Source organism: Engystomops pustulosus, chromosome 10 (assembly GCF_040894005.1).
Source record: "Engystomops pustulosus chromosome 10, aEngPut4.maternal, whole genome shotgun sequence".
Lineage (NCBI taxonomy): Eukaryota > Metazoa > Chordata > Amphibia > Anura > Leptodactylidae > Engystomops > Engystomops pustulosus.
In genome coordinates, this window is record NC_092420.1 from 53270103 (window position 1) to 53295428 (window position 25326).

At 42.6% G+C, this 25326-nt stretch overlaps 1 protein-coding gene across 2 annotated transcripts in view; it reads right to left on the reverse strand.

The window, feature by feature from the left end:
• CAMSAP2 (calmodulin regulated spectrin associated protein family member 2) overlaps nucleotides 1-25326 on the reverse strand; it is a 60882-nt gene that overhangs the window by 20753 nt on the left and 14803 nt on the right. Inside the window, exons 3-6 of one of the 2 annotated variants that reach the window (XM_072127895.1) lie at nucleotides 5582-5743; nucleotides 3259-3342; nucleotides 940-972; nucleotides 55-196 (exon numbers count right to left, since the gene is read on the reverse strand). In XM_072127895.1, the coding sequence (XP_071983996.1) occupies nucleotides 55-196; nucleotides 940-972; nucleotides 3259-3342; nucleotides 5582-5743 (421 nt within the window). The remainder of the gene's footprint in view (nucleotides 1-54; nucleotides 197-939; nucleotides 973-3258; nucleotides 3343-5581; nucleotides 5744-25326) is intronic. The other variant, XM_072127896.1, reaches the window with a different exon arrangement.

Below are 25326 nucleotides of genomic sequence, written 5' to 3' on the forward strand. Positions count from 1 at the left end.
GTAATAGGAAATTATGCAAATCTCCAAAATCTTTACATCATTGCAACAACCTACCTTCCAACCTGATCACTTCAGGGCAGTAGAAGTGGATGAGGGTGGCGAGGGCGCATCCATCAGTGCCATCTTTTAAGATGTTCTCCATGAGCGGTATACATGGCAGCTGCTTGTACAGGTTCTGGTCCTTCCTGTATCTGGCCTGTATATGGCAAAAGTGGAAACCGTGAACAAGAAATCACCAGAACCACTGTAATCAAGTTTATATGAATGAAGTCCATACAGTATGTGATGTCCTAGTTACTACATATGAATCACAGCTTCTAGGACTATTGTAATAAATCAAGGTGTCACTCGTTCACTGTTGTAATAACATTTTACAGGGAAAAAAAAAAATCAGAATTTTTATGTAACATATTTAGCAGAGTTCACTAAAACATATGGGAGCCTATGATGAGGTCTTTACATACTTTGTATGTAGCCTAATGCAAATGTCAATCAAGTATCAATATAGCGTTTCAAGAAGTCAACAAAAGCCTCTGGGCCATATGTTAATAACTGAGTTAAGAGTGATAACCAAAGTTTGGTTTATACAAAGACACTAGTTTATTGCAGTAGCCATAGGCAAGTGCCAAGTTCTCAAAAACCAAACCTTGACTTGTGCTCTATTTCACGTGTATTCTCGCTATGGATACCTCCCAGGGAGGATTTTAATGTTCTACAGTGAGAAACGGCAGCATTCGGCAGTAAATTGTGCCATATTGGTGCTGGCCCCTAAAGGGAAAAACCAGGTAAATGGGGACCTATCATAAAGAATGATTTAGCAATGCTAAATGGAGGAGTATTGCTTTGTGCATCATGATGAATCTGCGGTATAGAGCATGATATGGAGGACAAGCCACTAAGAACTAGCACACCACGGATCAGAAGCGGAGCAGAACTTACAGGGACCAGTTTCCAAAACCATTTGGAAGAAGACTTCATAGGAAGCAGCGGGAATAACAGAGAAAGCAAGGGAAGGAAAAAGCAAACAGAGAAAGAATGAATCATATTTAATGAAGCAGCCATAGCCTTACATAGTATACTGTACTGCAGGCTAAGCGGCATGTGCAAACAGGGCAAGTGTAAGAGAACTGAGCTACCAGTAATAAAACCAATCATATATGTGAGTGACATAAGATAAAGCAACAAACTGACAGACTCGCCACCTACATGCCAGATTTACTAATCCGCATTAGGGACTGCAGAACTGTAACCCAGTATGTCCCTTCAGCTCAGCAGTTCTAGGTTCAGTCCCTGAAATCCAGCGCACACAGGAACAAGCCCGCAGTTAAGTAATCCTGTTACTCTGCTGCAATCACTATATGGGAGGTAGTAGCCTCATCTGCGGAGGACCAGAGCATCTCTGTCACACGAGACAACAGCAGTGACGTACTGCTCAGGCATGATGAACCAGGGACACTTACTCATAGGACAAGGCACAATGAATCTGGAAATCTTTATAAATTTGTTATCCATGGCCTCATTCTTTCTAAAATCAACTTTTCAAATGATGGTAATGAGCCTGAAGGGCTCTAGGTGAGTGTTACCAGAGCCACCCTACGCTGTAGCGTCACAGGCTTCTCTCACCCTCCCTCTGCTTCCTTTGCACTTCCCCCTCCCCCTGCCTGCTGTAATCTCTCTGCAGCAAATGCGGTTTCAGCAAACAGGGCGAGGGGGTAGTTGATAAGAATGTTTTATTAATTACATATTTCCTTCTTTATAAAATTAGCTGATACATGACTACAAGTGTGAAAAAATAAGCTAAGTAGTAAATCTGAATAAAACTTTTACCAAAATATATTATACCATATTTTTGGACTAGAAGACGTTCCTTACTATAACACACTTAGGAAAAATATCTTTTACACCAATTAAAATATCCTTGTTGGTTGCACAAAAGCATAGCACACACAGCTATCCATACATTTAAAGGAAACCTACCACTTAAAAGTGGTAGGTATATACACATATACATGGCACCAGCTCAGGGTGAGCTGGTGCCAGAGCATATTTTTGTTAAGGGAACAAAGCCCCTATCTTAGAATTATAAGTTATATTAACTTATAACTTGGCGCACTGCACTTGACGTCCCGAGCTCTCCGGTACACGCGCGCCTGCGCAACTTAGCACGGGGAAACAGGCCGTGCTAAGTTGCGCAGGCGCGCGTGTGCCGGAGAGCTCGGGACGTCACTGGCTCTCCTGCACTTCAGAATCTGGCGCACGCACGGGCACGTGCATGGTGCGCCGAGCCCAAGTGCGGTGCGCCGAGTTATAAGTTAATATAACTTATAATTCTAAGATAGGGGCTTTGTTCCCTTAACAAAAATATGCTCTGGCACCAGCTCACCCTGAGCTGGTGCCATGTATATGTGTATAAACCTACCACTTTTAAGTGGTAGGTTTCCTTTAAACACACAGTTAAGCTATAATCCAATACTCCTATATATTAAAAACAAAACAGAAATAGGAACACACTCATTCCTGTTATACATACACACATAGGAACACACTGGTCACTACTATATACATAAACACAGACACACACACAGAACCCCTTCTTCTTCCCTTGTCCCAGCGCAGCATGTCCCTCTCCTCAGCAACATGAGGACCTTGAGTGATGTAGGAAGCATGTGATCAGTCACATGCTTCTGACAACATCACAGGTCCTGTGGGCAGTGACAATGACAAGACACCCAGGAGAGAAGGTAGCAGTGCGGAGGCTCTCCTCTCTAGGAAATCTGGTGAAGCGCAATGTCAGTGCTTTACCTGATCTCCATTTCAGTACTCAGGGGGGTCTGGCAGTGCTGGATCCTTCTGACTACAAGTGGGCGCACTTCATATGCCTAGATCTCCCAGGACCGGAGATATCCACTCTTAAAATTACAATCGGACTTCTCGGGAACAGGAAGCTGTATTTAAAAATCAAATCTTTACTATAACTTAAAGAGTGGATATCTCTGGTTCTGTGAAGCATCCATACACAAATATCTACATATCATATTAAAGTGGCGATCCTCAAGTTTAATAGGACACTGAAATTGTTCCGGAGATGTAGCTGTTTGAAGTTGGTTACTGTCATGACATTTATAAGCATCCGTTCTGCATGGTGCTTGTATATGAGTATATAGTCGTATGGCAATTGTGCAGGGATAAAGCTACGTTTTTACAAAAGAGCGAGTGGCAGTATTGTGCCTCGCTCACAGTGCCATCCCAAGGACCTACCTTTTGTGTAGTGTTTGGGTCCACATTCTGCTGCTCTTTTACTCGCTGTTCTTGTTCAAGAATTCCCTTCAAGTGTCTGTTTACCTGAAATATCCAGAAATAGGGGGTTATGCAAAATGATTTTCACTTTCAAGGAATATGAACATATACATGTGGTATAACATATTCCAATGTTACAAAAACATTTGCAGACTAAGCAAAGCAAATTTACTTTATTTCTAGACTTCTGATAATTCTCATCACTGCACGTCTGTCCCTGTACCCAGTGGGCTCACAAACCTTATGGCACATACAGTAAGCCCATATTTTATATATTAGACAGTTATCTAAACAATTATCTATTACTAAGCTTTAGAAGAGTGTAAAGATATAGCAAAAACTAAAGTGTCAGCTTTTGCTGTGTGCTGTGGAGAAATGACAAGGGCCATTTACAACAGCTTGTATTGTGTGGCTGACACAAGTGCAGTCATCACTTCCATAAGAACATCACAGATCGGTGAGGAATTCATCATTCACCCGCTGATGCTGTAAAAGTCTGCGCTTCCTACCATATATCAAGTACAGAAGGTGCCTTCTCATATTATTGATGTAAGTAGTGTGGATTGGGCATTATGGATGAGGGATGATTGCTCCCAGCACTGTATAAAGGCAGTCCCCGGGTTACATACAAGATAGGGTCTGTAGGTTTGTTCTTAAGTTGAATTTGTAGTTAAGTCGGAACTGTATATTTTATCATTGTAATCCCAGCCAGAACTTTTTTGGTCTCTGTGACAATTGGATTCTAAAAATGTTGGGTTGTCATAAGAATCAAGATTAACAATGAAGCTTCATTACAGACACCTCTGATAACTGTTACAGCTGATCATTGTAGCCTAAGGCTAAGTACAATAAATTACCAATAACCAGAGGTCCGTTTGTAAATAGGGGTCGTATGTAAGTCGGGTGTTCTTAAGTAGAGGACCGCCTGTATGGTATCTGTGTAAGGTGCAGCAAGGTATCTAGGGCAGAATACCCAGGTGATATGACATGCCACATAATATGCCATTCTGGCAACCTCGGTGTGCCTCTATATGAAACTAAAAGCATATGTAGGCATAAAATGTGGGAATGGAAATGTATCATCTGGCTGAATAATTCTCTTTTTTTATATGTATCTTTGACAAGTCAAGATAAAAGGCCAGCATTGTGGGTAATAGGTGGTAAATGTCTCATATAAAAGGTCTAGTAGTTAATGTGACATCAAAGAAAAAAATCTGTAGTTTACGAGGGTCACCATATGTTCAGGGATAGGTGACCATTGTATAGCTGCCCAATTCCCAAACTTCTGCCATTTACACCCTGGACTTACACAAATGTGTTTAGGATAAGAGGGACAATAGAGGACACCAGTCATAATGGATATTGCCCATATGTAACTAGGTACATAGCACCTATATTTAGGTGGGTACAGGCGGTCCCCTACTTAAGAACACCTGACGGACCTCTGGATGTTGGTAATTTACTGTACTTTAGTCCTAGGCTACAATAAACAGCTATAACAGTTATCACAGGAGTCTGTAATGAAGCTTTATTGTTATTCCTGATTCTTATGACAACCCAACATTTTTAAAATACAATTGTGAGACCCAAAATATTTTGGCTGGGTATACAATTATAAAGTAAACAGTTCCGACTTACATACAAATTCAACTTCAGAACAAACCTACAGACCCTATCTTGTATGTAACCCAGGGACTGCCTGTATAACTACTTTATATTTAGATTAGCCAATAAATTACCGTACATTTTTAAATCCACTGCAAAGGGAAAACAAAGACGACTTCTGTCTATAGTGTGTTATTACAGGTCTCCCAGGAAAGACTGGATCAACGATGTAAAGTAAAGCACAAACTCACTTTAATCCCACAATACTACTTTTCTGGTAGTGATCCAGTACTAGAGAGAAGTCTGTCTGACGTTCACATCCACACAGATCTCATGGCTGAAGAGAAATTGTTGGCACACTTGAAAGTTTACGGATGTCTTGTCCTCAGTGTCAGGAGCCGCTCAATAAACATTTCATGACGTTTGTACAAACCTTTGACTAAAAGGATAAACCTACTCTAACATCGCAGTGAGGAGAAGATATCATATGCCAAGCATCAGAGAGTGAAGTGTGTGCAGGCGGTAGAGCTGGCATCTGCTTGAGGTGCCCAGTACATAGGTGACTGGATGTAGATGCCAATCACATCTACAACCAAGAAAGTTCAGCTCCCGTCCTGGGATCCATCACTGGAGAAGGTCAGCGTGTATGTCAGGCTAGGTACTCTGAGTATTTTCCTACCTTATTTATCCAGTACATGACAGCATCTTCAATGTCGTAGGGTAGGTCCGCAGTCTGGAAGAAGGGCGAGTACTTGTGGACACATGCAATAACTTTTTCTATGCTGACCATCTCCACCGTGTACGCCATCATCAGAGTGTCGATCATTGCGAGATGAGCGCTCTGTATTAAAATAATGGTTAGAAAAATCAGCATCATTTAAAAAAAACAAACAAAAACATGCATACAAAGGATCAGCAATACAAAGAAAAACATGATGACTTAGATAGTTTCTCTGGCGTTCACTTTTACCATTCTTCTTGTGTCTGACAATGGCAGCTCTGATTAGACAGCGTGAGATTGTATAGGGATGTTACTTACAATGTCCACACTGACAGACAATTCATTCATATATTTCTTGTGGGAATTACAAATTACATAAACTGTTTCCAAATTATAATCGGTGACAGGTCCTTTATAATTTACTGTAGCAGTAAGAAACTGCTTTGCCTCTGATCACACCATGGTTAGTGACTTTCCAACTTTTCCATAAACACAATAGGGCGGCATCAATTATTCGGTTACAGAGGCACATTGGTAGACAGCCGTATGTAAATGTAGCCATATGGGAAACATTATGGAAGAGCTAAATATGGAAGGTGAGCGTAGTAGAATAACAGAAAATTCTGCAGTGTTGTGAACCTACCCTTATATAGTATACATAGCTAAGAAACCGGTTGTATATAAAAATATCCAAACAAGATATTGCTATTTATAAAAGAACAATGAATGAAAGAAAACCAATAAAATATATTAAAGGCTCATCTAGATTCATAGAGAGCGCTGGGCCACGCTGTAGTGGATGGGGAGTTCACATAAGGGGATTATAACCTAATCCTTGTAATACGGTTGTTAGGGTTTTATGTATGTGACAATCTCCTTCTCACCTTGATCTAATCTCCCGCACAGTGTCCTGCTCCATTCTCACTCGGAAATTATATGGTGAAACGTCTAATGTGTATGCAGGACCAACAGCTATTTAAGGTGCCCAACCATTTTTATTTTGGGGCCTTTATAGTTCACATCTCATGCACTGCTCAGCCGAGCCGGGGGTGAATGTGGAAAGGAGATTGAGACGACATACGGGCAGCTACATTGTATTATCCACTAAAGCTCTACCAAAAACATTGAGATCTTATTTTTCCTAATACAAGATGACCCAAAGTAGCCACGATTCCTGGGCCACACATGGCCATCTGAATGGACTCTGAATATAGGCCTTTGGGGTCATCTTATGTAGCCAAATCCCCAATTACCAATCACAGTATGAGTTTGAAGGGATAATGTTACGGGTACTGGCAAACCTTATGCGGTTATTGGCTACTACAGATGGACAAGGATCTGGCCCAAGTGAAGTACAAGTAAAATTTTGCATGCTGCAAATATTTAAATATTTTTATGCAGGTTAGACCCGTCGTATGATACATCTCCCCCATCAACTCCATATCTGGATACTGACTTGGGCCTTGTGCACACAAATGCTGTGCGCTCTCAGGTCGCAGACAATGGGCCCATAGTCCGTGGCCTATCTGTCATCGTGATTTGAGGTCCCCTCACAACAGCTAGAACATGTCACCAAATATACAGTCCTATGCATGAGGCATTACTGTATGATATAGGTGACCAGGAACAACGCCCAACATTTAAAACAAATGTTTTTAATTATTTATTTTAAGAACTAGCTGTCCATTTATAGCTCTCAAGCAAATAACCTTAAAATGCCAATTTGTGCTCATGTGCACTGGCAGCATCTGGTCCTCCTGGCAGCTGCAGTTACAGTGGAATGGGTTAACTCCCTTCCACTCCCTCATACATTATGCAGAGCATTAGTCCCAAAATAAAAGAAAGACACTACCTGTGAGTACACGAGTTATTGGCTTTCCTATGCAGCCTGTTAAGACAACACAACAACGCCTATAGAAACACATATGTGATCGGGCCGAGTCCCGCCACCAAGCGTTTATAAACACCATATAAATGGCGAGTGTGGCTGCACACTTACGGCTCTTTCACATTTGTGTTGTTTTTCGCATCAGTGGTTCAGTGATTTTCAAGAATACATTACTGATCATTGTTTTCAATGGGTGCTTTCACATTTCAGTTGTGACCTGTCCTATTTTTTGTGGATCACGTAAGGAAATAGAAGTCCAGGATAGCGCATGCTACATATCACACAACTGTCCTCACACTTATGGTACCTACATACCGTAACTAAACAGAACCATTTCTGCAGTGGGCATGGATCGCTTCCATTCAGGACTAGAAAAGATTATCTGTAATGAAGTCTCTAAAAATATACAATTTTCCCAGACGTGATAATATCCTTGTTTCATTGTGGTTATTATAATGATGTATATAGGATGCCTTGCATTCCTGGTAATAACTGTAATTAAAGTTGTGCTCTGCCGAAACGCTAATTGTACAGGATAGACAACTGGTTAATTAGACGGGGGAGGGGGGGATTGGGGGAATAACAGCAAGCCACAAAGTGACTAGTCCAGACTAAACTATGTACGAGGGTGTCATAATCATTTCTACTATGAAAGAATATGTTGTCACATCTACATCCATGATGCACTGCACACGGCTAAGACATCCATAAAGAACAGCTCTTCATTGTTATATGATGAGTGCCAGGTCCATAGCCCGCTACAAGGGCAGAATGGCCTGACAAGGTAAAGGCTGCTTATGGGGCAGCCCCTTTAAAGGGGTATTCCAGGAATATGAACGTCTGACACAAAAACCCTTGATGATATAAATAAATGAATACAACAATACTCAATGCCATTAGTCACAAAACGGAGCTAAAATAATATGATTTTATGATTTACAAAATTTATGGCCTCTCTAAAGTAGGTGGAGTTATCACTAAGATGGCCGCCACTGGAAACTACAAGTTCCATGATCCTTTAGTTCTCAGTAACTCCTCCTTTCACTTATGCTCTGCTCCCAGTGATGATGTAACAGGTTTTCTTGCTCTGTTACCATAGTAATGATGTGTAACTGCCGCCACCACAACACTGGCCATACTGGCTGCACTGCAACCAACCGACTACAGCCAAACATAGTGATGATCACATGACCCTGCCCAGGCAGGTACAGGACATGTGATGTGGACATGTGACCAGCGGCCATCTTCTTTTCTGCGACGGACCGCGCGGAGGAAATTAACGGACTGATTAAAGGTCCGGAAGCATTTTAATTCTTCATTACAGTCTATGTCACCAGCATTTTCTGCTAAGGGGAGCAAAATTTTAAATAACAACTAATTACACATTAGCTTATATTTTGAGTGCCCACTTGTATATGAATTATGCTGATTCCTGGAATACCCCTTTAAGTGAGTGACTATCCATGCCCGAATGGAAGGTCTAGAACAACATGAATAAATAGACATTTGTTGTTTTTATGAAGCAACTGCTTTAACAGTATTTTCCTGGTCTGAAAGGTACAGACTAATAAACATGTATATTTGGGCTTGTTTTACACCTGTTTTAGGACTTCCCATTTTAGCAGACCTTGTCAAGTGACAACAAGCCCCCACACACTGAATAGATGTTTGGTGCCGCCCAAACACAGGACACAAAGCTCCCACTGAAAGTGAGTATGTGGCACAGCTATAGTTCTAGCTGCTACAGGGACATAGAACAATAGCAATTCCTGGCTATCCTCCTAATGGCAAAACTAAACAAATCAGACAACATTCAAATCTACGTTAGGATTTCTGAGAACTCTAAAGATTTTTTAGTTTCTTTTCTTTAAACAGTTACTAAAGTGCAGTAAACAAAAATGAAAAGTCCATGAAAATTCTTTACTTTCAGTTTCCATTCAGTTATTACAGTGACTGGTATTCCTACAATGGATCAGTTTGATATCCGCTATTTTCTTTCTAATGCATTAGAAAGTGAAGGAAACACCAGTGGGCTGCAAAATGTAATCTTTAATAATTACCCTGCATTAGGCTACACTAATGCATTTTCCGTGTTGCATGGATTCTGTGAATTTTACCTTGGTCATCAATGAAGCATACAGGGAGTAACTTGTCACACCAATGGGCGCACGTAGGGATAGGGTGCCATACCGCCGCTCCGAACACAGGAAAAAGATAGGACATGTCCTATCTTTCCCGGTGTTACGGGGTCACATGTAATGCAGTGCAATAGAGAGGGGAGGGGGTCACATCATGGCGGATGTATACCCGCCCGGTGTAAATGTAAATGTCAGTGTAAGTGCAGGATTTAGGCCACGGATCAACAACATTTATCGGTCCAATGACCATACTCTCTGATAAACTTTTAGAGGCAGCACCCATAACCAGCACCATCGATGCACCACAACACAGCCGAAATATCATCCCAGAAATTATAAAGACCACAGTACAGGAATAAATATATGTATATGTACCCCCCAACACAGTACTGGAGATGCCCCAGAACAGACTAACAGCACTACAGAGTTGTGCCACCACTGTAAATTCACTGGGGGTAACTATATCAGGGATAAAAAGGGATCAAAAAGTCCATCCGTAATTGGGCAGCTGATGCATAGAAGCCGGTGTGCTTTCATAGATTGTAAGCTCTTGCGAGAAGGATCTTCATTCCTATCGCTATATCTGAACATTTTATTACTCCGCAAAATCTTATTTTGTCTGAATCTGTAGTCCATGATCTATAAAGCACGGCCGAATATGATGCTGGGATATACAGAAATAAAAAATTGGAATACAGAATGCTGCCACTATATAAAAACAGGCTGTCCCCTAATTAAGGACACCCGACTTACAGACAACTCCTAATTAAAGACAGACCCCTCTGCCCCCTGTGACCTCTGGTGAAGCTCTCTGGATGTTACTATAGTCCCAGGCTGCAATGATCAGCTGTAAGGTGCCTGTAATGAAGCTTTATTGATAATCCTTGGTCTAATTACAGCAAAAAATGTTGAAACTCCAATTGTCACGGAGACAAAAAAAAAAAATGTTGTCTGGAACTACAATTATAAAATATACAGTTTTGACTTACGGTACATACAAATTCAACTTAAGAAAAAACTATGGAACCTATCTTGTACTTATATATATACCTATATACAGGCCTTGTACAACAAAGTACACAAAATATATGCATAAATACCATAATATGGAAAACACAGAATTTTATTAACAACAAAATAATAATACACATATGATCACTGCAATAAAAACAACCCATAAAATCAATCCCTGGTGGACTAAAAGTACACCGCCAATCCTGTACAATCACATTGTAAACCACAGTCAGTCAATACATTACAAGTGTAAACATAAGGTTTCAATGTAACACACAAGTCAATGAATATAATATATTACATATACAAGTGTATACAAGTGTTTACAAGTGTAAACAAGAGGTTATAACATAAACCTAATCTAAATAACATGGAACCTGGTAGGAGGTCATATAAACCAAACAAGACAAAATAAAGTGCATTGTGCAAAATAGCTATATATACCAACCAGGCTGCATATTGAACAGGAGATAGGCGCTGTACCAGACATATCTTGTACTTAACCCAGGGACTTCCTGTACTTACTATCATTGGGACTTGATGTACTTTCAGCTGCTCCATCTAGTGATTAAGGGTGGTCCCAGCAATCAGACCTTGAGCAAGCAGTTACTTTTCCCTTATGCTGTGAATATGGTTCAAGCTTCAAAAGGTGAGCCTACCCTTTATATCTATCCAGTCTACTGTCTAAATAAAAGGTAATGGGATAGGGATTACGAGCTGGACTCAGACCATACTAAATAGCCAACTATTATACTACAATCTCTAGACCGACGCCAATAAAAACAATGTGACAAGCTGCCAGAGAGAAAACTAAATTGTGAAAAAAACTGACTCCTAAGGGGTTAACAAGTAGCCTTTATTTAGAAGTGCAGACAGAGGGGGTTGTTCCCTTACATGTAAAGCCGGCAGGGAAATGGGAGTCACCATCCATTCCAGGCATACCCCTGCGTCTGCCCCTCTGGCTGCGCCATTAACCCTATTATGGCTCATGTCCTTTTTTTTGCAGATGATACTAACACGAGTTTTTCTGGGCACATGCCAGAGACACTGAACTTGCTTCCTGAAGCCGCACATTCCCGCTTACTCAAGGAATGATTAGCATATTCCAGAAATGTGTCCTACAACATATTGTAAATGTCCCAGAACAGCGCCCTGGTCACCGGTGAATATGAACATGCTTTCTCAGACGGCCTCCTGATCCTGTATATTCATGTCTACAATCCTGCATATGCTTGCTGCAGCCGCTGCGCTCCCCGGGGGCACATAACAGCGGTTATCTCACATTCTCCTCTGTGACAGGTCAGCGTTTCCATCTGATCAGCAATCCTGATGTACCGCCTGACTGTACACACCGGGCAGGAAACGCACCGCCGACCGCTCATCAGCACATTCACCATCTCACAACAAGAGACTTGTACACAGCGATCAACCCCCCACAACCCCCAAGCAGGTCAGTCCAAGAACAATACAAAAGCAACCAAGCAAAAAAAGATTCCCCTACAATCCAACAAAATCTGGCAAATGTTATTCAACGCCATGTCTGACGTCTCTTTCCTGAACTTCCACAGAATGGAACAAAAAACATCAGAGACAGAAAACAGAACTACTGAAATTATCACAAAAACTGGCGCCTTTAAGGGTTTTCCCAAGAATTTAAGAATAGATAAGCAGTGATCTGACCGAAGGGAAACAAACCAGTCAAAACTATATACTGTATAGCAGGGCCGCCGATAGGGCAGTACAACTGGTACTGCCCTATGGGGCCCGGACTCTAAGACACTAGGGGGGGGGGGGGAAGGGTGAGGGGGGGGGAGGGAGGGGGGGGGCCCGGCCGGTGGGCCGCAGACTGTGCGGTCTGTGCTGCACAATATGTGTGGGGTGGAGGCGCCGGGGGCCGCTGGTTAACCCCTTCCCGACATTTGACGTACTATTACTGCATGGCGGGAGGTGCGTTCCCGCAATATGCGGTAATAGTACGTCAAACTTCTGGCCCCGGCTCCTGAATGGAGCCGGGGCCAGAAGCTGCGGGTGTCGGCTATATATTATAGCCGACACCCTCCTCTAACACCCGCGATCGGAGATTTCTCCGATCGCGGGTGTTAACCCCTAACACGCCGCGGTCGCGCTGACCGCGGCGTGCTAGGGGCATTTAACAGGATTCGGACCCCCCCCGCGGCGCTTACCGGGGGGGTCCCGCTGCTCTGATCGTAGCCTCGGGACTGCCGGTGCCCGGGGCTGCGCGATCTTCTTCCGGGTGCCGGGTCCGTGCCTCCTGGCAGGACCCGGCTGTGACACACTGAGCATGCGCAGCATGCTCAGTGTTTCACATAATACAGTGTAATACATCTGTATTACACTGTATTAGGTGAAGAATAGCTTGAACAAGTGATCAGTGGATCACTTGTTCAAGCTAACCTGTAAAAGTAAAGAAAAAAAAGTTAAAAACACTGAATAAACACAATTTTTAATAAAAATAATTAATTAAATAGAGTTAAAGTCCCCTAAACACAAACATTCCCTACACATCTAATAAAGTAAAAATACCTGAAAATCACCAAAACCCCCCACATATTTGGTATCACCGCGTCCGTAACAATCTGTACAATAAGTCAGAAACATTATTGGACCCGTACGGTGAACGCCGTAAAAACAAAACCCGAAAAACTCGCCAAAAATATAAATTTTCATAAAATCCCTTTACAAAAATGTTCTAAAAAGTGATCAAAAAAAGTTATGTGCCCCAAAATGGTACCAATTGAAAGAACAACTCAACACGTAAAAAATAAGCCCTAAACTAGCTCTGTCAACCAAAAAATATTAAGGTTAAGTTCCCGAAAAGATGGCGATGCAGAAACAAATAAGATTTCCTCTGTATTAGTTTTTCTCCAGTAAAATTGTAAAAATAAATGAAAAACTATATAAATGAGGTATCACCGTAATCGTAGTGATCTATAGAATGAAAATATTATAGTATTTTTAGTGTATGGTGTACGACCCCCAAAATATACAAAAAAAAGAAACCCCAAATTGACAATTTTCTTTTCCTCCATACATTAAAGAGTTAATAAAATCTCATCGAAAAGCTATAGACCCACTTAAATGAAGTATTTGTAAAGTGCATCTCATGTCGCAAAAAATAAGCCCTTAAATGTCCAAATTGCCAAAAAAATAAAGATTGTATAGCCAATAAAAAGTGACAATGCATAATCTGCTCTGAATGGCGCAGCTCCCCCTCAATGCCCTGGCGTGTGCCCATACAGCAGGTTACCACCACATATGGGGTATTGTTATACGCGGGAGAGATGGGGGATCAAATTTTGAGGAGCGTTTTGGAATTTTATCCACTGAGAATTTGTACATTTTATGAAAAACACATTAATTTAGCCAAATAAAATGTAATTTCGAAATTGCATCCGATTTTGTTTTAACCCCTGTAAACCAATTAAAGGGTTAACAAACTTCATAAAAGTTGTTTTACGTACGTTGAGGGGTGTAGTTTCTATAATGGAGTAATTTATGGGGTTTTACTTTATTTAGGCCTCTCAAAGTGACTTGAAACCTGAGCAGGTCCCTCAATAGCAGGATTTAGCTTTTTTTATGAAAATGTGAAAAATTGCACGTGACGTTCAATAGTATGACTCCTATTGGCAATCTACCAGAAGAGTGTGCCTTGTCGTAGCAACAGGCCTCAAACCCTGTTTGTGAAAGGTCACTGCGGGGGGCAGGAGGCTTGTTCGGTTTTGGGGTGTGTTGGGGCCCAGACACTTTTGCTGTATGGGGCCCCGAATTTCCTGATGGCTGCCCTGCTGTATAGAGACAGAAGACAACTAATCCGCACACAATATACAGTGATACCTCAGACCACAGATAAAGTGGTGGCAGCTTCCAAGTGTAGAGTATTCATTTGTTACACAATTACATGTTCGTAACGGCCATTGTGAATTCTGTCAGCTTGTAGCTGCCACTAGAGGGAACTTAATGACAACCATAATTACATGGGAGCTATATGTGCGATAATCATGAACAATCCATACTTTTTAAGGGGTATTCCCACAAACACAAGATTCTTTAATATACTCAGGATAACAAAATAATATATACTCTAATTCACTTATACAAAAAATACAGCATTTCACATATATTATTCCAACATGTCTCTATTAGTCCTGGTGCTTAAATTATTGATTGCCCCTGGATACGACCATGCATTACAAGACAAGCTCAGACAAAGGCACTTCCTGCCAGCAAGCAACAGTGTTCAGAGACTTAATCTACAAGCTATAGACAGATAAGCTGAGCTGTGTATTTTATTGATAAGGTGAGGAAGTAGAGCCGAGAATGTCATTGTATACTGTATCCATCTCATAGATCTCATCATCTCTGATCTGTCTCATGTGTTAGATGGTAGCAGAATGTTCAGAAGCTAAAATAAAAGTATAGATAAATCCTGCTAATATAACAATCTAAGCACATTGTCAGTGTGATAAATAGGGCCAGGGGAGGGAGACCTTATACTACTCAAATTCCCCACTTTCCCCTGGCCTACGCTTAATTAGCCTAATGGAGCTAGCAGAGTGTTGTTTGGGAGGGCGCCGAGCTTCAAAAAATGTCCCCACTCGTCTCTGAAGACTTGAGCTGATTTTCCCTCCAATTTTCAGGAGACAAATCGCCATAAAACTCATAAGACCAATACATTGATTAGGGACAGTTACGGTCCATCTCGGCCCAAGGGCATTTTTGGAACCGGTGCTCCCGTAGTATTATTTCATTATTTCTATTTAGGCTCTAGCACCCTAGGACCATAGCAAACGTATCAGGTTTGGTATCAATGAGATCTAGGGATTCATCCGGATCCAATGATACCAGAACCTGGACCCTACGACTTCCCCTTGAGAAGCTTGGAGTGGACAGAGGTGTGTCTGCAACTGATATAATCAGACACATCTGAGGCCAAATCGTCTTTTTGTCTGGGAACCATTTTAACATCGAGAGCAGAGGAAGATCCTAAGGGTGATATCACACATGGTGCTTTGTCTGGGTTTGCAAATGCAAACAAAGCCGAAGCCACCGGGGCGGGCCGCGGCCCGATCGCATCGGCGTTTCTATGGGTTAATTTAATGCAAAACACCGGCGGCTCGTTCCCAATTGCAGGCGTTTACATTGAAACGCCGATGCGATCAGGTTGCGGCCCGCCCCGGACAAAGCGACATGTGTGGCATCACCCTAAGGCCGACAGCACACGTGGCGTTTTGAAACTGTTTTTGGGCCGTTTTTAAGCAGTCCAATAAAAAACACATGCCCTTTTGACCAGTTTTAAATAAGATAATTGGTAAAACTGGTCAAAAACGGATGTGTTTTTTAACCCCTTAACGCTCTGCGCCGTAGCTCTACGGCGCAGAGGTATAAGGGATGTATGAAGAGGGCTCACGGGCTGAGTCCTCTTCATACAGAGGTGGGGTTTTTGCATTTTGCACAAAACCCCCACCGCTAATAACCGCGGTCGGTGCTTGCACCGATCGCGGCTATTAACCCTCTAAACGGGCGCCGCCATCTTTTTTTCGATCGCCACGCCCCCGAACGTCATTGGGGGGCGGCGATCGGTTACCATGGTAGCCTCGGGTCTTCGTTTGACACGAGGCTACATGGTTTATGCAGGTTCGTTACAATGAGCCAGTGGCTCATTGTAATGTATGACCTGCAAAAATGCCATATATTGCAATACTGTAGTATTGCAGTATATGGTAGGAGCGATCTGACCATCTAGGGTTAATGTACCCTAGATGGTCTAAAAAATAGTGGAAAAAAATAGAAAAAAAAAAGTTTAAAAAATAAAAAAAATTAATAAAATATTAAAAGTTCAAATCACCCCCCTTTCCCTAAAACGGATATAAAACATAACAAACAGTAAAAATCACAGACATATTAGGTATCTCCGTGTCCCAAAATGCCCGATCTATCAAAATATAAAAACGGTTACGGCCGGCGGTGACCTCCGAGGCGGGAAATGGCGCCCAAATGTCCGAAATGTGACTTTTACACCTTTTTACATAACATAAAAAATGAAATAAAAAATGATCAAAATGTTGCACAGACCTCAAAATGGTAGCAATGAAAACGTCGCCTCATTTCGCAAAAAATGACCCCTCACACATCTCGCACATTGATGCGTCTTATTAACCATCACAGTGATTAACAAGGTAAACAAAAAAAGCAAAACAAACAAAAGCAATTTGGTTACTATACTATAGTAGAGGACGATAGTAAGGCAACAAGTAATTGACACTTCCGCAGACCTACCGGCACCAACAGTTCTCACAGAGTTCACTACACTTCTTTTAGACAAAGAGCCATAAATTATCCAGTAACTTATTTAAGCAATGTGCCAGTCTTGTATTTATGGTCCATCCCAGTCCAAGGTCAAGGCCCAGTCGGTCTCAACACAATCCAGAGATTCAGTTGGCCAAACCCTTTACCCCAATAGTTCAGCACAAGGTACCGGAACCGCTTGTACTTTTAGCACTACACTTGTAATCCACACTCTTCTTTGTACGGTTTAGTCTTGTGTTCCCTTAAGACATTTAAATGTAAAATTGCACCTCAATCCACGAATCTCCCACGTGCATGGTTTGTCATGGACTAGTCTTATATCACATGAGAAGTTGGTGGCAGCCTACTGTACTGGTAAATCTCTGTTTTAAAAAAATAATAAAAAAAAAAAAAAACACCACCATAATTGACCATAAATACCCCCCTCCTCCAGGAGTCCAGAACTTCACAACTGGTGGAAGCAATTGGATCAAGATAATAGAGAGCGGATGTGGGGTCCATACTCAGACACTAAAGATAACCAACAACAGCTTTAGCCATTAGGGTCTTAAGACCACTGGAGCACTAGACACAGGCAGAGTGCAGTTACAGTCAGGTGTCAGGTACATCGGTTACCAGGATGGCTGGTACAAATAAAGGCAGAAAGATTGCGGCCAGTACTATGGACAATGCAGTAGATCAGGTGGACCAGGAGGAGGTGGGGGCGCTATTGTTCCAGACAAGTGAGAGCATTGCTCAGACTCCCCATGGAGCCAGTCACCAACAGTCAGTCCCACATTGAACTTCCCACCCTCATGGTCCGATAGGCTCAGCGGACATCTTGCAAGCAGTCTTGACAAGTTTGCAGGCAGGAAACCATACTGCATACGAGACACTCATTTCAGTTGCGTCAGAAAAGCCTCAGCAAGCAAAGGGTGCAGAACCGAAACTGTAGTGGGAACAACCGCTGCAGATGCTCCAGCTACCATAGTCTGCCCCAGCTAGTCCAGATTTACCTCCAAAAGCTGTGGGAAGAGGACTTTCCCCTCCTGGATAAAGGTACAGGCTTGGATTTGTTATTTCTTGCCTTTACAAAAACATGTCAGCAGCACTGTGTACCTGTCAGTGTACCTGTGGACCAGAAGGTCCAGTACATGACCCCTTCTCAGAGGGAGAGCCCTTGAAATATTTGGCTATTTATCCAGCAGACTCTGGTCCGACAGTACAACTTGACCCCTATGGAAAGAAGCTCCGGAGTGTACAGTGTGGTCTGCGGACGGCTGGACTGACCACATGAGGGCGCTCTTATGAGCAGTGGACCAGTGGTCCTCGGGATTGGGACTGACCACCTTCCAGCAGCTGAAGGAGCAAATCGCCATAGAGGTATTTTTGGAGCCCAACTCACACGGAGATTAAGGGGGTTGTCATCTTTCACCAAAAAAAAAAAAAATTGTAATGAATAGCTATTCAATTTTTCAATACACTTTCTGTATCAATTCCTCAATTTATCCTAGATCACTGCTTGCTGTCACCCTGGAGGAAGCTTCTAGGTTAACTTTCTGTGTATGGAAACCAGTCTATGGTCATGTGATGTCACACAGGTGCTAGTTAGTATTAGAGAGAGTAATCAGAGTTGTGTGTTATAAGGGGCCGTGCACCTGTGTGACATCACATGACTAGGGATATAACGGCTTGTGCACCTGTGTGACATCACATGACCAGGGATATAACGGCCATGCACCTATGTGACATCACATGACCAGGGATATAACAGGCCGTGCACCTGTGTGACATCACATGACTACGGATATAACGGGCCGTTCACCTGTGTGACATCACATGACTACGGATATAACGGGCCGTGCACCTGTGTGACATCACATGACTACGGATATAACGGGCCGTGCACCTGTGTGACATCACATGACTACGGATATAACGGGCCGTGCACCTGTGTGACATCACATGACTACGGATATAACGGGCCGTGCACCTGTGTGACATCACATGACTACGGATATAACGGGCCGTGCACCTGTGTGACATCACATGACTACGGATATAACGGGCCGTGCACCTGTGTGACATCACATGACTACGGATATAACGGGCCTTGCACCTGTGTGACATCACATGACTACGGATATAACGGGCCGTGCACCTGTGTGACATCACATGACCAGGAACAGGTTTCTACACTAAAGAATGACAGCAAGCTGAGATCTAGAAAACTATGAGGAATTGATACATAAAAAAAATGATACATTTGCTGAACGTAAACAAGTTTTATGCCCCTATAGGCATTAAAGAAAACACAAAAATTTGCACTATAGAATACCGCATTTTTTGCACTATAAGGCGCACCATCAATAAATGCCTGCTAAAACATCTAGGTTCATATATAAGGCGCACCTGATTATAAGGATGAATGACCAGCAGGTGGCAGACCTGTGCACAGTTCAAGGCAGCTGTTGTCTGAAAGTATGGTTTATATATAAGGCGCACTGGACTATAAGGCGCACTGGACTATAAGGCGCACTGGATAGTCCGAAAAAAATATTTTGTTTATTACAGTATCCCGTAATACCACATTCCTGTATTTCCATTCCATGGCGTCCCCTTTATGTTTGTTAGAAGTGTCATCTCAGATACAGACTACAGACCGAGGACACGTAATGTGACTACAGGGGAGAGGGGCGACGGTACAGGACACAGTCCATGGTCTAGAGATCATCTCCTGGATACTGCAGGGAGCCGGGGTCAGACACTGCCAGATATCTGTGCCAGGGACAAGCTGAGCTCACACTACGAGGAGTCCAGATGGCTTAAATGTTGTCACCGAGAGGCCATCACGTTACATTGCTGGGGTTGTCATGGTAATCCGGGATATCAGGGGCGACGCATTACATCTCTAATCTGTCACACAGAAGGAAGACGATTGCAGAAAGTGACTCCACACAGGTCACAGCGGCACTAAGCTGCTTCTATGTGGAGGGGCCACAAAGTCTAATAATCAGAAAATATTAATTATTAATGTGCAGCTTCAGGACCTGAAATATAATCACTAAATAGTTCAAGGGGAAAAAAAAATAACTCTTATGATCATTTTATTTCCAGCTGTGCCTTGCAAAAGTATAAATGAGTTTAAGATAAAGAAAGTGCAACAACATAAAATTCTGCATCGGTCATGATTGTGAATTAGGCTAGGCAGGGGCTCACCATTCATGAGGAGAGCTGAGTCTCTTGCCTCAGGCAGCACACCTACAGCAAGATGGGGGCAGCCCAGGGATGCAGTCGGCTCCTACAAGGCAGGACCTGGGACCTAGAAACAGTGTTTCTTCCCATCCAGCGTCAGCACGGGTGTGAGATACTGTATGGTGAACCCAAAATAAACTAATATATATCTCTTTCATGGGGAAGAGGGGGTACCACTACAGAGTTCGCCTCAGGAAGCAGAGAGCTTAGGTTCACTTCTTGTTTTCTTCATACACTGAGCATATATACGCTGAGGGAACTCCAGATGTATACACTCAGCGTTAGATTAATACTGGTACTGTAGTATGCTACATACATGCATCCTGCTCCCTCCTGCATTCATGGGGGGGAAGAGGGCAAAGGTCAATGTATCCCACTGTAGAAGCATACGGTGGGATACGTCTGTGATGTGTTATACAAATACGTCAGGGATCTGCCCAACGGGTCCTTACAATGTATGTGAAAAACAAGTTACGAACCCATGCTAACCCGGCTGTGCTAACCCGGCCAATGGAACAGTAGGTACTGCAAGCATTGTACATTACACCCCACTGATCTTTTTGAAAGCGATGTTCAAATGACAAAGAGGTATGAAGATCAAAGATTTAAAGAGGACCCGTTTCCTATAAAAACAGCACTGGAGCTGCTTACTAAAGTTACACTGCTAGAGTTATTGAAACCCTCCGATAACGCTAACAAAACACTGCCGCCCTGTACACTAGAATCTGTGCTGGAAGCGCACTGGCGTGTTCATGAGGGGGTGGTCTGAGGCGCTGCCTCTTCCCTTGAGCGTCTCGCCCACTCCATAGGCCAGCAGTGACCTCCGCTTGTCATGTGGCAGTCACCACCACTAAATACGCCCCCTCATGAATACGTGGACCGCTTCCAGCATGGTCCGGCATTTGTAGTGTACAGCGCGGCAGTGTTTGTTAGCATTATCAGAGGTTTCGGAGGTGTAACACTGCTGCGTCTGTTTTAGCACTAGGAGCTGCTTACTTTAGGTGACAGGTTCTCTTTAATCTCAAATTGTGGTAAACAGAGAGCTATGGAGACCATCTGCCAGAGCCAAAGCTCGGTAGGACATTCATTCAAACTGCCATCCGGCAATATTTACGTCCTGATCGCCTATACCCAGTGGAGATAGTATGTGTACAGATATAGACAAAATGGCAGCAAACACAGTTATGGTGTCAAAGTTAAGAGGAGAATGACACATTGCCGATACCGACGCGCGCCGTAGTAGTACGGCGTGGGCCGGCTCCCAATGCATGGAGAGGGCTCACAGGCTGAGCCCCTCCATAGCGGATAAGTCTTTGCTGCATATTGCATATTGGGTGTTTTCCCGTCGATCGCCACCAGCAACTTCAAAAAGATGGCGGCAACATGATGTCATCGGGGAGCGGCCATCCGTCACCATGACAGCCTTGGGTCTTCCGGAGACCCGAGGCTGACTCGTGTTAACCCCTTCATTACAATGTGCTACCAGCACATTGTAATGAATGAGGAGGAAAATCCCCATATACTGCCATACTGTAGTATGGCAGTATATGATAGGATCAATCAGACAACCTAGTGTTAAAGTACCCTAGGGAGTCTGAAAAATAGTAAAAATGTCAAAAAAAAAAGTTAAAAATAAATTAATTTAAAAAAAAAAACTAAAAATGTAACCCCCCCCCCCCTTTACCTAGAACTGATATAAAAATAAATAAACAGTAAAAATCACAAACACATTAGGTATTGCCACGTCTGAAAATGGCCGATCTATCAAAATATAATAACGGGTTTTCACTGCGTTCAAAAGCTGTAAAATTCAAGCCCACAAGACAATGGCACAAATGCGGTTTTTCACCATTTTCACTGCATTCAGAATTTTTTTCCCGCTTCCCAGTACACGCCATGGAATATTAAATGCCGTCACTATGAAGTGCAATTTGTTACGCAGAAAACAAGCCATCACAAAGCATCACAAGCGTGTAAAAAGAAAAAAAAGTTATAGATTTTGGGAGTGGGGAGTGAAAAATGGAAATGAAAAAACAAAAGAGCCGGTCGTTAAGGGGTTAATATCACATCAGGATTTGTGTTTCTAGGTGCCACTGAACCAAAGTTATCCACTGTTAAAGGAAATCAAAATCAAGGGTCACTTACTGATAGATTCAGGCACTCTGACTGTGGTAAACGTATTAGTCGTTATCCATGGCATCGTTCCTTCTAAAATAAACTTTTAACATTATGGTAATGAGCCTGAAGGGCTCTGTTGGGTGTATTCAGAGCCCGTCAGTATTGCAGCGTCACACACTGTTACAATGAGGAGAGCATGTCTTCCCCTCCCTCTGCCTGTATAATCCAGCAGCAGCAGGAAGTGCAGGGGGAAGGGAGACCTGCTCTGCGCTTTGTATCACTGAGGCTCATTAGCATAACTTTAAAAGTTGATTTTAGAAGGATCATATAAGAAGATTACCACAGTCCTGGTTCCTGGATCTATGAGTAAGTGTCCCTGGTTTATCATGATGGATTTTGATTTAGATTTTCTTGCAGTAAGAAACACATTTAATAGTGGATATCACCGGTTCTTAAAGGTGAGTTTCACCTCTATGATATATATACCCATCTATATCTATACATCTATATCTGCCAGTCCAGGAGCATTACAGATTATCATCTAATACTGAGAAACCATTGCTACAATAACATTACTCTGCATAAATATATCACATAAATAATACCCTGGAAATGTCAAGATGCCCACAAAACTATAGGAGATGAGGAACACGGATCACTAAAAAGGTTTCCATGGTAACCACACACTTGTCAGAGCAAATCTACGGATCAGAATGTTCTTCAATACATAAATGGACCTGGTACTTTATTTTATAATATTCAGACTCAGCCAGAAGCCAATAGCGCATCTAATATATATCTGTATATACACATAGAAACAGTCAGATTCAATAGAGTATTTAAAGAAACAAATAACCCCTAAACCGCCATGTCAAGGCCACATTTGAAAGCAGTGTATATTGGGAATTTATCCCAAAACGTACACCTGCATGTTTATGGCTGGTTCAGATTTGGGTTTTTATTGCATTTTTTTCCCCTTATTTTAATCCAAAGCAAAGAGCATCTCCAGTCATCTACATGAAATGGCATTCAACAGCACAACAACTCCAAAAGTACCAAATGAATTCAGTCTACACAAACCTTTTATGTCCGTGTGCTATTCATTGTTTCAACAGTTAGTATGCAGACAGACGCATCTCTACGGCTCCTACACAGGGCTGGGGTTTCCATCGCCCTCAGCGTAGGTCTTATTGCTGCCTCTGTTTGCAGCTCAGCACTAACAACTGCAAACAATGAACCCCTGAGCCTTTGTTTGGGGCCCATGAAATCACTTATCACTACCTTTCTTCTAAATGTTACAACAAAAAGTCACAGATATTTGTGCAATTCTGTTGTAGCCTGCCCCCCTCGTACATAGCCAGCGCGCTTCAGCTCGGGCTCCATCTTCAGGTCTCTGCACGTTGCTGTTGCATATACCATGACGTTGGCCGCTTGCTGACAGAGTGTGTGAAGATGGCGGCGCTCACACTATGATGTCGGCAAGCAGCTGACGTCATGGTGTGTGAGACGCAGCGCACAGAGACCCAAAGGCTGAGCTGAAGACAGAAGAAGACCTGCGGGTGCGTCAGAAAGGTAAGTACATACTACACAAAGTTAGGGGTTTTTGTGCTAAAAAATGGGGCTTATACTCAAGTATATATGGCACTTTCTGTATGAGTTCCTCATATTTTTCTACATCTCTGCTTAACCCCTTAGCGCTCCGCGCCGTAGCTGTACTGCGCAGCTTCCGACGATTAGCGCTCAGCGCAGAACAGCTACGGCGCAGAGCAGATGCCGGTTCAGCGCTACATAGCAGCCGAACCGGCATCGTTAGCCGCGGGATTTCAGCGGTACTTTACCGCTGACATCCCCGGCTAACACCCGCGGTCGGAGTGGGCTCCGATCGCGGGTGTTTAACCCGTTAAATGCCGCGGTCGCGTTGACTTGCCTTCTGGGGGTCTTTACCCCACGATCGGCCCCCCCGCACCGTTTTCGGGGGGGGGGGGGGGGCGATCGCTGTTTTGGCTCCTCCTGGGGTCCGATCGGGACCCCAGAGAAGCCTGGAGGGTTTACCTTTAAGATGGCGTCTGTGACGTCATCTTAAAGGCAAAGTGTCAGCCTATGCATCTGCATAGGCTGGCACTGATAATACCCTGCAATACATTAGTATTGCAGAGTATTATCAAGAACAAGCAATCAGATGATTGCTTGTTCATATCCCATGGTGGATCATGTAAAAAATGTACAAAATAATGTTTTTCAATAAAAAATTACTTTATAAATCACTAAAAATGCCCATAAGCCCCAAAACATATAAAGAGACATATAACGCTCAAAAAAGTCTAAATCATAACACAAACCCCACATATATAGTATCACTGCGTCCGTAACAATCCGTAGAATAAAACTAAATAACTATTGAACCCATATGATGAACGCCGTAAAAAAAAACGTCAAAAACCCGCCAAAAATTATGATTTTTACCTATTATATCCCACTAAAAATGCAATAAAAAGTGATCAACAAAACATATGTACTCCAGAATGATATTGTTGCAAAGAACAACATGTCCCGCAAAAAACAAGCTATCAACCAGCTCTGTAGCCAAAAACGTAACAATGTTATGCCACTTGGAAGACAGCGATGCAAAAATGATAGATTTTTCCCCACATTAGGGTTTTATTTGGCAAATTTAGTAAAACATAAGAAAAAATATTCATGTCTGGTATCTCCGTAATCGTATCGACCCATATAATAAAGATAACAGGATTATTAGGCTATACGGTGAACACCAAAAAAAAAAAAAGTAAAAAATCCAGTACAGAATTGATGCTTTTCTACTCATGACCTCAAAAAAAAGTTCCAAAATTTTCAACAATAGGTGATACCAACCCCAAAATGGTAACACTGGAAAAAGCATCTTGTCCCGCAAAAAAAATGCCGTCACATGGCCCCAATAACGGAAAAGCGAACATTTTATAGCCTTCAAAAGGGGGCAACCAGAA